Genomic DNA, 19,014 nt, shown 5'->3' with positions numbered 1-19,014 from the left:
CATACGTGTTGATCCCAGTGTTTATTTAAACACCTCACATTTATGTGCAGTAAGTTTAACTTTATTTCACCGAAATTCTTCTTCCCTCAAGACTCGTTTTGTGTCCCAGAGTTTAAATGATTCAAGTGAACTCTCCATGTTTACCTCTTTTTTTCTAAGTATCTTTCGTCTTCCATGTGAATAACAGCTGAAGCCTCTTTTTGGCGTACAAAAACCTTCCCGTTTCTGGTCCATACAAACTTTTAGGTCTTTTCTTTAGCACGGTTCTTAGCTTACCATAACAAATTCCTGTTTCGCCTTGTCGAGTTTTCATTGATATAAATGTGTTCGTTCCTCAATGCCAGTTCATTTTTTTTTTTTTCGAGATGTCTCTCATTTTTTTTTTTTTTTTCGTGAACTTCATTAACAAGGAAGGTGTTTTACCTTTCTTTGCTCTAAGCCTGTGCACTGCCTCAACGGCTTCACCTGTCAGTTCGGGAAGTTGTAATTTTACGGCTATTTACTTAATCACATATATTGCATCCTCATTCGGCTGCTGAGTGATTCTGCGAATTTCAATATTCTGTCGTCTAGAATATTTTTCAGCCTTGTACTTTGCGGTTTTCAGTTCCTGTATTTCCGCATCCCTTTTGGCAATTTCTCCCTCCAATTCACTAGACTTTTTCTGCAGACTATAAATCGCTTTTTCAAGGCTACCCAGTCTTGAAAGTGTGTCGTCCCTTTGCGTGGAAAGGCTGTTGAATGTCTATTCCTTCAACGGTTTTGCTTTCATTATTAAGCTTTGCCAACATTTATCATCTCCTTTGTTAGTTTGTGTTTCCAAGCACTTTTCGGCAGCATGTAATATGACGAGAACGTCTGGCAACCGCTGGCCGATAACTTCATTTTGCTTTATTTGTCTTTCGAAGTCAGGCTCCTGTGCGTTTTGCTGCTCTAAATGTCTCTCTGCTGTAGATGGATGCTCTTGCGAAGATGCTAAATTGACGGCTGGCATGTACCGGTATTCAAGTATAAGTTATGGTGCTATGCGTCTTTATTATTAACATTTTCTCGCTTTTTACTTCTAATATAATCCTTATTCGGATACTGATAGTATTGTGAAGTAAACAAAACAGTCTTAGTATTGTACTTGAAAAACTTCGGATTGACAGTATTGCCCTAGGAAGTTCTCGTAATTTTGTATCATTGTTTATTCACAAAATATCCCAGAGTATCCTCTAAAAAATAAGATTGACTTACACAGCACGCTTCATATAAAACGAAAAAATAATTAAAACAGCTACTTTAAGTACGTCACCGTACTTGCACTTGAACAGATGATCGCTCACTTGATTGTAGTCCAGCCACATCAAATATAGGAGGAGGCAGCTGAAGCGCATCTCACTAATGAATTGTCCTTTTACCAGCAGGCAAAAAAAAAAGCAAGCCCATGGAACATCCCGTACAGGAAGACACCTCTACCACCTCAGGCAGCGATCTCCTCAACACGACCGTGTCAGAAACAAAATCAAGCAGGGACGAGTCCCTAGCCCAGGTAGAAGTAGCGGTGCTCACCTTCATCTTCGGCTTCACCGTCCTCGGTAACACATGCGTGCTGGTAGCCCTCGCCGCCCGACGGTCCAAGATGACCCGGATGTACTATTTCCTCATCCATCTGTGCGTCTCGGACCTCACTACAGCCTTCCTGAGCGTGCTTCCTCAGCTGGGCTGGGACGCCACACACCGGTTCCGAGGCGGCAACCTGGTCTGCAAGGCAGTCAAGTTCGGACAGCTCCTGGGACCTTACCTGTCCTCGTACGTGCTCGTGGTGACTGCTGTGGACCGCTATCAGGCCATCTGCTTCCCCCTCTCAAACTGTTCCTGGTCTCCCACAAAGTGTAAACTTCTCATCGCCGGTGCTTGGGTGGCGGCGCTGGTGTGCTGCGTGCCGCAGGTCTTCATCTTCAGCTACCAGGAGGTGGCTCCAGGAGTGTTTGACTGCTGGGGTACCTTCGCGCAGCCCTGGGGACTCCGCGCGTACGTCACGTGGTACAGCGTGTCCGTCTTCTTCGTGCCCCTGGCTGTGCTCAGCTTTACGTACGTCTGCATCTGTCGTTCGATATGGCGGAATCTGTACCTGAAGAGGAAAAGTTCGGACGCGGAGTCCTGGAGCGGCAGTCGCACGTACCGGTTCAAGGGCACCTCGATGGACAGCCACAAGACGAGCTCGAGCTTCGTGGGTCCCCGGAGTCACTCCGTGCGAGGGATGTCCAGAGCCAAGGTGAAGACTGTGAAGATCACTGTGGTGGTGATTGCCCTGTACATCGTCTGCTCGTCTCCTTTCATCTGCGTCCAGATGTGGATGTACTGGAGTCCCGACGTAGACCTGGCGGACGTGTGGATAAGTAAGATGCACCTTGTTAAGTATTGAGTAGCAGTCATGTATACATCGTACAGAAGACACGGGATGTTCCCTGCACGCACAATGATGTAATTATTTGAGGATACGCCTTGATGATGTTTCAAGCATCTTTGCTTCATTATGCCTCAAAAATATCAGCAGACAGTTTTTTGTATGACCAATGTCACAGAACTGTCGTACAAGGAACAAACACGTCTCAGACAGTAGGGAGTTTTAGGGAACCGTTTTTGCACATCCGATATGGCGTACGATGGACCTTCCGGTACGTACTGCGCATGTGTGGGTCTTCTGCTGTAGCACATGTGCAGTTCGTACCGGAGGGCCCATCGTACCGTAATGGGCGTGCAAAAACGGTTCCCTGAAACTCCTGCAAGCGGTGTTTTGTACGATGTATTATGCCTGTGTTGCACTAGAGCGACAGACAGAAACAAACGACAGCGACAAGCCTCAGACCAGAGTCTTTTGCGATTTGAGAGGCTTTGTAGAATGAAGGATGCTATGCTCAAACACAAGCATCATGCACGCCAGAGTATCTTTGGCAGGCTTGCAATCACTCGTGCTTACTTCACGAGCACCGAACGACTAAACGCCTGCCAAAGGTACCATCGCGAGCACGCTGCATGGGTTTGAGGCTCGTCGCTCTCTTTTGTTTCTGTCTGTCGCTTTAGTGGGACACGGGCATTAGTCGTGCGACCGCGGTTTGGGCGCTACAGCAATGCAGGATATCTGTCGCTCGAAAACTCCCTGCTTTCTCTGCATGCCATAACGCCGTGCATTTTGTATGATGTATACGAACAGTGTGAGTTAACCAGACGAAGTCGTTCTTTCCGTCAATCTGTTTGTTTCGTATCCGTGCCACAGTGCGGGCCACGCGCGATGCCCGCACTAGCGAGCCATTTAGAGACCACGCCGTGTATATTGTTCCGACGAGTGTATATACCACTGTGCCGATTTTGTATACGCACGTCGGAGAGCGACGTATACACCACGTGGTTTGCGACCGGTTTGTGATTGGCCCTGGCAGTCCGTGGCTGTATCGCCCGGGGTATACGTGTGAGACGTAATAGATCGGCCTGGCGATCTCCCGGCGACCATATCATCATCATCCCTGTAGCCAATCAGAGTGCGGCATTAGCCGATAAGAACTCGGAAGAACCAATCACGAAGCGAGATAAGCATTAACATAATGAGCCACGCCCTTCGTTTCCTAAGTCGGTAGGGATGTATGAGGGGTAGTTCCTTGACTGCCTCTCATACCCTTCATACCCCTCATACATCCCTGACTTTTTCTAAAGCCTCGGGGCGTTCAAAAAAGTCAGAGAACTACCTCTCATACAACACTGTGCTCGCTCGACGAATGGTATAGTGCATGAAGGTCTTGCCACGCTATTCCTTGCCAGCGGTCGAGTGCGCGCCACATTCTACGAGCTTGCTTATCTCTCTTGCTCCGCTATAGCGTAAAACGCCAGTATATTTCCGTCAGGCTTCTGCCGAAACCCGACCTGGGCCTAAATATATATATGGGCGTAGGAGGAAACCAATTTACTGACTCCAGGAATCGCCGGCGCATGCAGGCTCGAACAAATACCGTTTCCACGACAGTCGCTTAATTCACTCAGCTTTTACGAAACACGCCACAGGCACTCGAAGATAATTTATCTCGCTCTAGCGGCCAGGGAAAGTCAGGACGCTTCTTTTTGCCGCCATTGCCAATGCTTCTCTGCCCGTGACGCCAACCAGATTAGCTCTCGGCAAAACGGAGGGAATGCAGCGCTGCAGCCGCGGTGGACGAACCTTGTTAGTGAAATGGACAGGAAGTGACAATCAAGCGCAAAAAACAGGGGACAGTGACCGTCGATTTCTACACTTGCCTTTTTTTTTCTTTTTCCCTCAAAACTCCGACAACGAAAAAATAAAAAAATACAAGATATATCTCGTATGGACTTTGTAACGTGTGGTTTAGGCATTACCGAACAACTGATAAAAATGCATAATCAACTTTTATGGTGCATGGAGGATATTGCAATTTTCCACCTTCCTTGCTTTCTTTGCTTGTCTTTCGCTGTTATTGGTGATAAAGTAAGCTTGATGGTCTTTTCGTTATTATTATTTTTGCTTTCCGAGAAGAGTTCTGTAATCTGTGTTGACGTGATTGGTTCTCGGCCGTTTACTTACATGCCGAACTTTGGTTTCGTATTTCATAAAAGCGGAGCTTTTCTGTATCGATACACCAGGGCGTCTCTTTCAAACGCCCTGGCTCCAGCACGTGCTTGTTGCCTTCAGTGGTGCTTTGGCTGCGCATGCACGCCCGAGGCTGACGAGATACTGAAGCGTCATCGAAGGCACGAAGCTCGTGCGTGCGGGGGCGGGGACAACTGGCACTCCTGCCTACCGATCTCATCGCAACTGAAGAAGAATATACGAGCATACGGCGACGTCAAAACGTCGAGCCCTGATTGGACGGATCAGTGGGTACACGCGAAGGATAGCTGCCTTTGTTCTATACTCATTGTCTCCCTCCAATCAGAGTGAATAAGAGCGTCGTCTGCTTCTCGCGCCATGCAGGGTCTCACGTTCGAACGCTGCAGGCGCCGGCGGTCGGCGCTTAGCGTTCGAACTCGTTCGCTATGATTGAGACAATGGATAGAAACAAAGGCAGCTATAGTCACTGATGTTTCAAGAAACAGAGGGCGCAACTTATAACGTTTCCGATTCTTGCCACATCATTGGTTCTTCGGCGTTCTTACCAACTCATGCCGCAATCTGATTGGCCGTGGAGCAATAATGAGATGCACGGGGCTATAGCCACCGTCCCCGTGCTTCTCTTACCCTGTCGGGGACCGTACAGCCTTCGCGTGTACCCACTATTCAAGCCAATCCGAGCTCGGCGTTCTGACGTCAGCGCACGCTCTCGCCTCCTCCTCTCCACCGACACGCGGCTGTGACGTCATGCCGCTGCGGTGGCGCTGCTGTCGCCACGGCGCACGCGCGGAAGCTTCCGAATCTGGTTTCCGCGCATGCGCAGTGCCCATCCGACGGGCCCGCGGCTGGCCGCGGTCCTTTCGGTAAAGCGCCCGGCCCGCGCGTTCCGCATCCACCAGACCCGCGCCGCTACCGGCGCAAAAAAGAGTGCGCGTCGAGAAAATGCGCAGCGGCGCGCTTCAAATGGGGCAAACGAAGATACCGGAAAGAGCGAGATAGACGGCATCGGAACGCGCCACATTTTTCATAAAACCAAGCACCATTCTTAGTCACGTGCTTCGTGTCTAATATTTGAGTTAAAATTCCCTCGCGTTCTCGCGTGCATTGTCTTAGTGTCCTCTATCACAACTATTAGATATCGTCAGCGTTAATTTGATCATGTTCACTAGTCTTTCGCGCGGCGCGAATGTGCCAAATTTGTTCCCATGCGCTTTGCTTTATAACTGGTGAGTTTTCTTGGGCACAAGTGTTGTGTAATGTCATACTTAGCTAAATATGACGCCTACAATCGAAGTATATGTATTCATCCACCTCAGGTTTCTTCTTTTAACACGTACTCTAACATTCCTTTTTTTGGCGTTTAAATACTTAGCTAGGTTTATTTATGTAATTTTCTCCTCGTTCTTAGTTACTCCCTTTTCTCCCGGCCCTCGTCGAAACTGCGACAAATCCCCAATTCGGCCCTTTAGCCAAAAAAAGTTTGGAGATTTCTGGTTTATAGCAGTACAATAACTCGGCAGACGTGATGCCCAGCGCGACCGCGAGACTGTTAAGCGTCTTTTGCTGTTGCGGTTCGCCCGAGGCACGTTCAGCTCCGTTGTTGTTCCTGCAGAACGCGGAAACGATGGACATGCACACGCATATAAACAAGGTCATTGCGTTGTTAACACGGCAGGACGCTCGCGTCAAAGCGCGTGGAACAGGTAAGTAACGACCGGGCGCGCTAGGCCGTTCGACGATGGTTAATAACTCGCAGTTCCATACTCGACAGTATGAAAACCCAAAACAAGGGGGGCTCGTGTTCTGAGAGCGTTGAGAAGAAAAATAGGGCTTGCGGAAGCCCGCGGGGCGAAATGCGCCGACTTATAAACAGCGAGTTGGTGTTCAGCCTCCTCGTTAACATCAACTGTACGAGCAAGGTGCAAGGAAGCAATTATTGTTTAGCGAACAGGCGCCACTAGTTTCTATAGCGATGCGTCAAAAGAATATTACACGGATATATCAATCTGTGTTTTAGTACTTATGCATACGCGAAACCCGGGAATCCCATAGTAGAGCCCAAATTTAAGAAACAACGAAGTTAATTCATACACAAAAAAAAGGTATATGTGGCAAGGGTGAATTCGATTCTCCGAAGAGCCTTTCCAGATCACTTTTGTTTATGTTTTACAAATAGGCGACTGGTATATACACCCTTTTCTATAAGGGCGCAACCGTCTTGAATGACGTCACAAGTTCTGGTATGCGGTAAAACATGTTTTTGATCTCTCCACGCCGCTGGAAGGTGTTTACGAAAAATGCGTAATTGTCACACATTGTTGTTGTGTCTCACATATATTTTCTCGCATATTCCAGGTTGAAATGGTTTACTATGTTTTCATTCCGCATTACCAGATATGAAAATCACGTGACTAAGAACGACAGAAAACAGAAAACGTCTATAGGTTTGAAACCCCGTACATTCCTAGACTTAAAAAAAAAAAAAAGATCACGTAAATTGAACGTGAACACAATTATAGCACGTACCGAATTCGACGCGCTGATCCATCAACCCCTTTGAGTCGGCATAAGTTTCTAGTTGCGCTCCACCGCTCGCGACAATATCGCTTCCTTAAAATATACGAAAGGTTGTAAAGTTTTACTGCTTCAGATTGCGCAAAAAAAAAAGTTATGTCGAAATTTAAGCGTCGACATACTTGCAGCCTTCTGGCTATTTTTTTTTTTATTCTACCCTGTCACTAGCACGACATTCTCGATGAAGTAATGACGCTGCCACATGACTTCCTTACTTTATATATATAGTAAACGAATAGGGGAGAGAGTGAGTATTAATTTTATTACATCAAAGTTAGCGGAAGTGAAAGGGAAGAGAGCTGACGAAAAATTGGTCCAGGAAATGACGTGTCACGTCACTGCCGCAACCCGGAACTATAGCCTGGGCCTCAAATCAGCAACGGCTGTCGCCTACCCTGTTAATCGAGTTCGAAACTAACAGTAAAACAGAGAGCTGGTCGGAAATTGAGTCCGCCAAAGCCAGTGGCCCGGATGGTCTAATCGGTTAAGGCGTCGCCCCATTGTAGGCTAAGGTTGCGGATTCTTTCCCCGCTTCTGGCCCAATTTTTCGCCAGCTCTCGTTCCCTTTTCCTTCCCCAAACTTTGATGTAATAAATATAATAATCAGTCTCTCCCCTATTCGTTTACCATATTACTACGGCTGCACTTTTAGTCTTCCTTCACTCCAAATATATATACGGTGCAGCCTGTCCCCATGGGGAGGAGTGGTTCCCTAAATACTCTGGAAGACGGCCCGTTTCCGACATTTGCAAACTGAAATGACGTGCCATGTCACTACCGCAGCTCGGAACTAGCGAGGGACCTTAGATCAGCAACGGCTGTCGTCTACCCTGTTAAGCGAATTCGAAACTAACAGTCAAACAAAGACCTGGTCGAAAATTGAGTCCGCCGAAATCTGGGGCCGGGATGGCCCCGGATAAACGCAGGCTGCGGGTTCGATCCCCGCTCCTGGCCCAGTTTTTCGCCAGATCTCTTTCCCTTTCCCTTCACCTAACTTTTATGTAATCAATTCAATAATCACTCTATCCCCTCTTCGTTCATGATATTACTACTCAGCAACAAGCTTCATAGGGGCCGTACTCCATTCACGCCCAAGCCGACAGGGCGGGGGAAGCCATCTGCTCGTGGGACGATTCATACGTCGACCTTTCACCACTTGATCGCGTCCTCGCATATACCCACGCGCAGAGAGCGGGGGTCACGTGATGAAAGGGACGCGGCTGATTGGTCCGGCGTTTGCGTAGCTTCCATTCCGCTGTCAGCCAAGGGGGAATCACTGTGCGTACACCTTCCAACAGGCTTAGGCGCATAATCCCGCGAAAGCCTCCCCGATAAGAGAGTTCCAGTGATGCTACTACACCCGTTTTTGTTTGTTTGTCCTTTGTCCTTCTTGTTCCCCTTCTCCAGGGATTATTATCGTCATTCTTCTCCAGCTCGCTTGGACCTTCGCATTTAATTGCATTATAATCACGACTTAGACCGGCATGCTTTTCGACAGGTAGCAAGCAGGGTGGATGCTAGATATACCTTCCGAACCAATTAGAGGTCGGATTTGTTCCACGTGATCAGGGGCTGCTCGTACACACATGGCACGAAGGAAACGAAAGGAACTTGTCGCATACCGTGGCACAGAAAGACGAGAAGGACTGCATTCGGAAGAAACTTTGGTTATTGAACGGACCCAATCAGGTATAGTAACACAGTACGTTTGGAAATTAGTAAGCAGTAGTGGCCGGGCAATAGAAATGGGGTTTCTTTTCGTGGTATTCGTCACGAAAGCAAATGAAAAAAAGAAAAAAGAATTGCAATCCAGAGAACGCTGATTTGCGTCACATTATTATTATTATTATTTTTTCAGGTCTGGTTTGGATTCTTATGGTACTTTCCGAGTGATTTATGATATTCCGATATACAGTGCAAGCCACTTCGAGTCGCGTCGAATTTTCAGGTGTTGAAAACAACTTTATACTCGTTTCACCGCAAAAAAAAAAAAAAGAAGAAAAAAAAAGTAAGTTTTGCGCACTGTTCATACGCCGCACGAAGTATTTCTTGCAAGATTTTGTTGTCGAGAGCAGAAGCGATGCTTTGGGCGTTTGAGGCATGTACGTCTTGATAAGATAACATATATCTAACCTAGAATGCGCCTACATATTTCTTAATTATTTACATAAAGGGGAAAATTACTAATTAGTAATGGTCAGCGAGGAGCCGAACCGTAGTGGAAAAAAGTAGGGCTCCTCGAAGAGGATTACTAATTTCCCACTTTATGTAGAGCACCCCGGGCACTCTCAAGCTGTCAATGACAGCTTTTTCGCCTGGGGACCCCCAACACTGTGTTGGAAATAAAAATCGAATTGAATTGAATTAAGGTATATGTAAGAAAATTTTAGATTAGATATATGTTATCTTGTCAAGACGTATACGTTTCAAACGCCAAAAGCATCGCTTCTTCCTCCGACAACAAAATCTTGTAAGAACTACTTCGTGCTGCGTACGAATATTGCGCAAAACTTACTTTTTTGTTTAAGTGAAACACGAGTATAGTTGTTTTGGTAATTCAGGTGCTCTTACTGTATTTTTTTTTTATTACAATTCCTGGTTATGCTTCTTCATTCTAAAAATAAGCTTCGATGACATCTAAGCACCTGAGTGACCTAAAACGACAGGCACGTAGCCAGGGGGGGGGGGGGGGCATGATGCCCGCCCCCCCCCCCCCCCGAAATCGTCCATTGTGCTGGGGCCTCCTCTCCCCCTTCCCCCTCATACAGCAATTTGTCATGGGTGCCCCCCTCCCCCCCCGAAACAAAATCCTGGTTACGTGCCTGTAAAACGATAGGAGGAAACGGGAGAGGAAAATGCTTACTACTTTCCTTATTTAACAGAAAGTAAGCTACAAAAAGCGATACAGAACCTTCAGTTTTGTTTTCTTTACTGCAAAGTCTTAGAGACTTAGATAAACAACTAAGTACTGATCTCAACTTTACAATGTATTACCGAGTCGTAGACAAAAAAAAAGTATTGATCTCAACTTCACAAAGTCGCCAAAAAGTCTTCAAGGAAAGAAAACAAAAACGTTATCTGTGTTGCCCAGACTTTTTTTTTCTTTTGTCTTAGATAAAAAAATTAAGTATTGATCTCAACTTTACAATGCATTACCAAATCGTAGACAAAAAAAAAAAAAAAAGCATTGATCTCAACTTTACAAAGTGGCTAACAATATCTTCGAGGAAAGAAAAAAAAACGAACAGGCTGTCCGCGTTGCTCCGACTTATTTTCCCGTTCATAGAATGATAAAAAAAAAAAAATAGCTATCGAGCTTCTGTTTCGCAATAATTATTATGGGGGATATTTGCAAAGAAAGGCCTACGCAATTTGCATCTGCTAAATATTTTGTAATCCAAAAACGATCGTATCACAGCGTCCGTGGGCACACACACCCACGCTAGTGTAACATAAACAACTAAACCCGAATATTTAAGTTATTATTTGTTATCAGTATGTCGTTTTTTTTTCTTCCTTTTTTTTTAAAAAATTTAAGTGAGACGTATATTATTTACACTAAACAAACGCAGAAACAAAAAGTGGCTTCTAAAAATTTTGAGGTGAGGAAAAAAAAAGAAAAAAAAAAGGGAGAAAGACGCCCACATAATTCTAAAAAAAATGTACAAAAAAAAAATAAAATAACGCTGTCATTGTTTAGAAAAAAACTTGCAAGGCGCATAGAGAAAACAACTCCAGTCCTCCGACTAACGCCTAAACAGCTATCGGTCATGGCTAAAAAATACCTTAAAATGTATTTAAAAAAAAAAAGATACTTGATAACAACGTTATGGACAAAATAGCTGAACGTGTACAGCCGTTAGCAAAATAAGCTTTCAGTTTGTGGCGCGTCGCACTATTCGGTAGGAGCTCCTTTTGTGTCCCATGTGCCGCCCAAGAACGCGCGTGTGTCACGAGAGCGCACTCTTGTGACACGAGTATATCCGTTCGCAGCATTGGCAACCCTCATTCGCGGGCTCTTCCAATATTATCAGTGGGCCAAAAATAATACTGTCTTTTTTCTTTTCGTTTTTTTTTTCTAGGTTGATGAGGTTTCGTGCGATAAATTCCCAAATAGGTTACATAACTCATAACTACACACGTCCAAGGCGTTAGGCACTTGACTCGCTATTAAGATTTTTTTCTCTTTCGTGTAGCATCTGTAAGCTATGAAGTGCCTACATGTCCTTCTAGCTTTCGAAACATGGGCTAGTCTCATTAACCATTCAGTCAATAATTGTAAACGCAAATGCATCCAAGGACGGGAAGAACTCCGAAAGAAGCTAAAATTATCAACGTTTTTCACATTTATATTTACACTAAAACAATACTCGTGTTAATTTTTGTAACTCGCCGGCGCACCGTTTTTTTTTGTTTTTTTTTGTTTTTGTTTTTCAGTTAATGCGAGTGATACGCAATATTACCTAAATCAAGGAAACAACGTAGTTACATGTTGGGCAGCGTGAAAAAAAGTTATAATTTTACATTTTCTGTTCCTATATATTCTATGATTCAGTTGTTTTAATAATCAATTCTTCGATATGCTTTTTTTTTTAACTCGTCTATTCGAATATCAGAAACATATGTTGGCGGCGACTTCTTGACGTAGTTGATCTAACGTCGGCTTAAATTTTTATTACACGTTTTAATGTTGTTCCAATTTAACATTTTTTAGTAAAACTGCGTACGACGCCTGACGTTGTTATCATTGTCACATGATATTAATAATGTTTATTGTGACTCTAAAAAAAATCACTTGTGACCTTCTAAAGCACATTTAGAATTAACCCTACTCACGCTTCAAAAGCTAAATTTAATAATTAAACGAGAAAGGAATAAAACAAAAAAGAGCTCTACTTGACTTTAAGTTCGCAGCACAAACTTAATTTGAGCACGCCGCGTCCTGTCCTGTTCTCCCTTCGTTTTCATCCTTGTTGTGTTGGCGTATTACACCATAATTTTAGAGCTTCTCAAATTAATAATTTATGAACTGACAAACTCAGCGCAGTCATAAATCCCTGAAAACTGACATGGCTTCAAAGAAAAGGGATGAGATAAAAACAAAAAAATGTATTACTATAAATGATAGAGTAAAAAAAAAAAAAACGCACGGAGCTTTGCTGACTTTTTTGAGTTAGTTGTTTTAGGTTATATATGTTGTCAGCTATGGCAACAAGAACTCCCTCAGTAAAATGGACAATTGGGCGAGTTGGTAAGTAATTATGAACTCCCTCAGTGTTTACGAACCATGTTTTTCCTCGTTATCCTAACAGTATAGATAATAGCATCCAACTAATCCGCAAAGCCAATACAATTAAGAAAAACCGACTGCCTTTTAAAATAGGTGAAAATATCAATTTAATTCATTACCGCTGCGAACACGCAAAGGGTTCGCCATTTACACACACACACACAAAAAAAAAAGAAAAAGAAACAGTCAACATCATGAGATCAGCTTGCGAACGACGTTACCGCCTGCGTGTTAAATAGTTTATGCCAAAAGTTAATTATCCCTCAGATTTCATTAACCTGCCAGACACGAAAAAAACAGCAAATAACATACACTGTCCCGGCTGTTCGGAAAATTCAATCAGTCAACGTCATGTTACCTGCTTGCGCACAACGTTAACGCGTTAAGAGAGCTAGCATTAACAATAAAATAGACGACACACAGTGAAAAAAAAAAAAAAAAAACTTTATTAAAAGAGCTTTTTTTTATACTTTTTCGCGGCGCAGAGTTTTGGGTCATTGACATGGGTACGGTGATTCGAGGATATTTGCCTACCTTCAGTGGTGAAACAGGCCAATAGTATGAACAGTGTGCAACAATATAAGCAACCGGCGGAATCTTCCCATACCTCCCCATGGGGACTTCTATTGCAGACGGCAGCGCCAAACCTCCCCGAACGGCCTTGGATTTCTCCCAAAACAATAACAAATAAACAAAACAATACGCGCACCGTCGTCATAGCAACTGCTGGGTTATGGGGGAGGGTGTGAGAAGTGTTGTCCCTCCTCTCCCTCTTTCTTACCCTCGGCGACAGAAGGATGCAAGTTCGTTTGGACTTCGGAGCAACCTCCGAGCTCCGAACGAATTTGCATCCTAATGTCGTCGATGTTGAGAGAAAAGTTAACTGATCCTATTGCCGTCGTCTCGTTCTTCTACAAAACAATGTAATATAAATATATTTTTTTTATAAAAAAAAAAAGTGCGTTTACCTTTATCTGCGAATGTCCGACGCTTCCGAAACGATTGCAGTTGACTTTGCGTCGCTCGATTGAGATTGTCTCGGCACCAGTGCATGTTCAGTGACAGCCATTTCTCAGTAGATCGTCAATCAATGAATGCAAAGTGCGCCCAGCCGATGGTATTTCGCGGCTTAAGATGGGCACACATCGCCAGTTTGAGCACAAGTCCAAACTTCTTTTTGAAAGTTTTCGTTTTATTTGGCACGCTTTTATACAGAAAAAAGCTCGCAGGTTCCTTCTGCAGCGCGAGCTGCGGTGCTCCAACACCGATCCCTTCACACCGCTCATCTTAACATAAGTGCCTCGCCCCTTTTGACCTTCTACAATAATTCCATCGTAATGAAGCATACGTCATCAAGTTTTCGGCAAATCCGAAACTATATAACCAAAAGTATAGCAGCCCCTGTCTTTACCTTTCGTCACTCGGGAACCCAAAGAACTTGGCAGAGCTGTTGCGCCACCGGAATCGGAGCACCACTGAGTCGACCAATATACAAAGTGCCCTTTGATCGGCGTACTGGTAGGCGATATAGACCGATAACCAACAGGTCAACGCCACTGCCCCGCTGCCGCAAACGAAAACCACCACCGCACCAACGGCACAGGCGGCGTCGATCAGCCTACTCCCAGTTGCGTTTCGGCCGCGGCCACTGGCCAACACGGGGGCATGCGTTAAGCTTGTCAATTACAGCTTAGAATGCACTGCCACCTTTTCTATTAAGCCGAAAGCCATATATGTCTCATCGTTCAGTCGACCTTCAAAATCCTTAAACGAAAACACGTCGGCGACTTGAAAGGTATCGAAACGTTCACGTGACATCTGCGAATTTTAATATTCCTCCGAAAACACGTTTCGCTCTCGGCTGGCGCCGAACCACCGACCTTTTGTTCTGTGGTATGATGCAATACCACTCCGCCACATCCGTAAATCATGTGTCTGTCTTTAATGCATCGCTGCTTGGGCTTTCGCCTTCAGGTCGTCTCAGGGAGAACACAAGAGACCCTGTGTTTTGGTTGATTTTTGGCTATGGTCACCGACAGGGTGAAAGCAGTAGGAAGGGGCTTCGGTTGTGCTGCCTCCAGCGCGAGCTTCGTATACCTTCGACAGTCCGCCGGCGTCTCGTGCACCTCGAGCGCGCGCGCAAGCGCAGCCAAAGCACGACGGAAGGCAGGGAAGCGCGTACTGGAGGCCGGGCGTTCGAAAGGCGCACGCCCTGCCGTTGAGCAGTTTGTCAGTGACTGCAGCCCTAAAGTGGGCCAGCTCACATTGCCGCTGAGAAATACAGTTCCTCACAGGCGATACCGCGCGTGGCGAAAAAACAAACAAAAAACAATCGGCATGTAAAAAGAAAAAAAGAAATAATAAAAGTGATATACAATTTTTTATGAAGCAAGGTATTTCAATAAGAAATCGAATAGCGTCACTTCACGGAGTAAGAGTTTACCGTAATTATACGTTCTCTTATTAACCGGCGTTTCTATATAATAATAATAATAATAATAATAATAATAATAATAATAATAATAATAATAATAATAATAATAAATCTTGATTTTGTTTCATCACTGAAACGGGGGACCAAGATAAAAAGCTGCTGCAGCAGCTTCACGGAGGTCCTGGCCCGCTTTACGGCAGGCGATTCCCAAGCAATTTCAGAAACAAATTTTCAAGAACAACAATTTCAGAACCACAGATAAAACAAAAAGCAAGATAAAAAATATGAAATTAAAACATTCATTGTACTATACAATGATACAGCGATCCGTATGCCTTAGCCGTACCTAAAAAAACAACCCTAAAATAATGCTCGTACCTCTGCCATCGTCATTGCATGAATATCAACACATTTTGAAAATAATTCATTTAATAAAGTAGTTAATTGGTAATTTAGCGTGTGGTTATAGCTAATGTATGTGATGGTGAAACAATTTTTCTTTACGGCGGAGTTCCTATGAGGAAGTGAAAAAGACTAGGTTACATAATTCCTCAAAAACTTTATTTTTAAACTGCGTAGACTTCTTGTACGCCACAAGATGTCGACACCTGTAAATATATGAAATTGGTTTTATATTAAACAGTGAGAACAAGTGTTCAGTAGGATCATAGTATGAAACATTGGCAATAGCACGCAGAGCTTTCTTTTGTAAAATAGGTAGTTTATTTATATTTCTTTATGTTGTATTTCCCCAAACTATATGACAATAATTAGGTTGGGAATATACCAAAGCATTATGAAGTTGAAGCTTAACAGAACACGGAAACAATGACTGCTTTCGACCGTTTAGACGAACGGTAATCAACATGCTTATTCCAAGACATGCTATTTGCAAAGCAAACGTCCAAAGTCCTAATAGTGTCGACAAATTCAATTTCTTCATTGTTCAAAATCAGTGGGTTTGGGATCATAACTGCAGCATGTTCACTTTTCAATAAAATGGCTTTGGTTTTTTTGCGAATTTAACTTCTTTCGCCCATTTTTCCACACGGCCAAGAACGCTATTACATTTAGTTACTAGAGTACGGATACCTTTATCGAAAAAGAAGATGCTAGTGTCATCATCATATATAATAAACTCAACTTTAAGATCACGATTTACATTCACGATATCGTTAATATAAAGAATGAAAAGTAGAGGGCCTGAAATGCTGCCTTGAGGCATACCATTTGTTATTTTTGAAATATCAGATTTAAAGTTTAATATAGACACGAACTGGGTACGATTCTGTAAGCAAGATTGTAACAAACTTAATGTTTTCCCACGAATGCCATAGTATTCTAATTTTGCTATGAGGACATTGTGATTTATTGTGTCGAAGGTCTTAGAGAAATCTAAATATTTACCGATTGTTAATAAGTGATTATCTAGTGCTCTTAATATTATTTCTTTTTGTTTTAATAATGCTGACTCAATGGAATAACTTTTACGGAAACCAAATTGAGAATTTGTAATTAAGAGGTATTTCTCAAGATGAGAGACAATTCTATTTGAAACTACTTTTTTCGAGTGGCTTAGAAAATACTGGAAGTATAGAAATTGGTCTAAAATTGTTAATATTATTTTAATCACCACCTTTATGCAATACACTAACTTTGGCAATCTGCATTTTGATAAGAAACTCACCGGACTCAAGTGCAAGGTTGAATATATAAGTTAGGTATGGTGCTAGCATATCTAGAACCCACTTTGCTGGTTTTATGTGCATATTGTATGCTTCTACTATTGTGTAGGCTCATGAATATGTCATAGAGTTCGGACACATCAGTGGGAAAAAGAAATATGGAATTAGGCAAGGGTGAAGGCATGCACTGAAGTGCATTATCTACAGTAGTAATAGAGACAGGAGATGTGGTATGATTAACAAAATAGCTATTGAAAGCATTCACCATATCCGTCCCCGACATTATACAACCATTTATGTTAATTTCAACTGACATAAAAGCCTGTGGTTTGTAGTTAAGCAATGTTTTGAGTCTTTGTCACATCACGTCACTTTGACGTATATCATCGATATTAAACATATTAATGTAATAACCTTTCTTCGCTCGTCGCAGCATGTGTTTGTTAGTTTGTTTCTATATTTCTAAAAAATCTCAAGTTTCGAGTTTTCCCTAGATTTCAAAAACTGCCCATATAAGTTGTTTTTTGACGATCCTACCGAGGTTCTTCACCTAATTTATACACAAATGAAACTCCTTGAACCATCAATAAACACAAAAATGCTGTGGCATTCAAAATGTAAAAAACGTTCTTCACTTCCTTTTTTTTCTGGGGGGGGGGGGGGGGGGGGTGTGAGGAGGGGGGGGAGGTGAACACATGGAACGAAAGCTTGCTTTGCAAAACTAGGGATCTTAGGTTGGATCGGCAGTTCTACTCGTTTCGATTTGAGTGAATATGTGCAGCCCGGTATCACCACTGTGTGATGCACATTAAATACCCCAGGCTAACAGTAGCGCAGCATCGTATATATTTCTCACCTACATCGGGAACGAGTGTTGCACACACTGACAGACTAAGCTTACGCTATCAAAAGAACTGTTCGTCAAATTCGCTTTCTTCTATTCGTTGGGAAAGTCCCCGTTTTCACCCACTGAACCTTGTAATGGAGTCGACGACGTTCTGACGCTTTTCCCTTTTCTCTCTTCTCTCCACTTCAACAGATGCCACGGTGACCATCCTAATGCTGCTCAACAGCCTCAACAGTTGTGTCAATCCCTGGGTTTACCTCTTCTTCAACCGGAGTCTGGTGCACACGCTCAGACACCAGATCTGCAGGTGTCCCGACGCCAAGAACGTCAGCAGTGGCATCGCCGGAACCGGAAGTTGCCCCTCCGCCGTCATCTTGGCGGACCTCACCACGCAGGGCACCGAGGCGCAGAGCGTACTCAGCTACAAGAGTTCCCCTACTGACACTAGTGCTAGACTGGCCACCGCCGTCGTCGGAAAACGGGGAGCAACAGATGTGGAGGAAGACCTTCACTGTTCCTTGGAGAAGACCTCTGGGGCGAGTGACGCGCGTGCCACCAAGGGAACGGTGGACACCATCGCCATCGCTTGGCGAGGCGGGCAGGTCTTGGCCCGAAAGACGTCCTCTTCATACCAGGACATTCTGGCTTGCTGAGGTTCCGTGTGCTGTTTGAGTTCACTCGAGAAAGCAAGATGAACTGCAAAAAGAAGACCATAGATTAAGTCTTGAGACTCGTCTGTTGGACTGATCTGCAGAAAGGAGGACAGGAACGTCACCAGGTTGCAACATACCCGTGTCAGGAAAGCACCGGGAGTTAAAAAGAATAAGAACTTGACAGGCTGTGAGACGAAATCAAGGTAACTTCATGGCTAGATCGTAAAGTTCCCGTCCACAGCCCTAACTTACTCAAATAATTTAAGGCGATTTGTAAACATGTTTATTCAGCCCGCCACTCTTTGCCAACGGTAATGGGGCGTGCAGACATTCTAGTAGAGTTCGAGCAATCGTAAAAATTATTCAGGAGGTTTGACTTGAGTGTTGAAAACAATAGGCTACTAGGCGTAGCAAGGGGATGTCTTTTTTTAACTGTCAAACTAGAACGTCAAACATCAAACTCATGCCGTAAAGATTAAAGGAAAAGAAAATTGTGTATTTGCTCTGCTGATCACGACAGCCGATAAGAATCGGTTGAATATTGCAGTGCTTATTTTCACACATATTGCTGAAGATAAATCTATCCACCCCACTGTCATCCAAAATGTCCTCTTAAATTTTTTCACCAAGAAGATTGATTTCGTGTGGACATAAAAAATGCCGCCGATTCCAGTGGTTTCCTTGCAGCATGGACTCTTTTGTCTGTCAATCGCAGTATATAATATGCACACGACTGCACAAAAAACAGCAACAACAACAACAACACGATATTGAAATTCATGGCTTTCTAGAATATTTTTTCTTTATGGTGTTTCATCCATATATAGGCTGACATATGGCAAACATGTCAAACGCGAGAAACTTCGTCGGCTACCGCCATTGTGAATCCGGTGTCATCATCTCCAATAAGAAACCGTGTTTGGAAAGT

General features: G+C 43.8%; 1 protein-coding gene across 1 annotated transcript; it reads left to right on the top strand.

Moving 5' to 3' along the window:
- Positions 1 to 1,429: 1,429 nt before the first annotated feature.
- On the top strand, positions 1,430 to 18,572 carry LOC8026228 (oxytocin receptor). The gene is made up of 2 exons (XM_029994476.2): positions 1,430 to 2,384; positions 17,626 to 18,572. Exons 1-2 carry the CDS (start codon positions 1,430 to 1,432, stop codon positions 18,084 to 18,086), a joined length of 1,416 nt encoding a protein of 471 aa, XP_029850336.2. The 3' UTR covers positions 18,087 to 18,572.
- Positions 18,573 to 19,014: the final 442 nt, after the last annotated feature.

Source organism: Ixodes scapularis, unplaced genomic scaffold (assembly GCF_016920785.2).
Source record: "Ixodes scapularis isolate PalLabHiFi unplaced genomic scaffold, ASM1692078v2 PGA_scaffold11__112_contigs__length_91849675, whole genome shotgun sequence".
Lineage (NCBI taxonomy): Eukaryota > Metazoa > Arthropoda > Arachnida > Ixodida > Ixodidae > Ixodes > Ixodes scapularis.
Note: the sequence above shows the minus strand (reverse complement) of the source record. Positions and strands in the feature narration are given on the sequence as shown.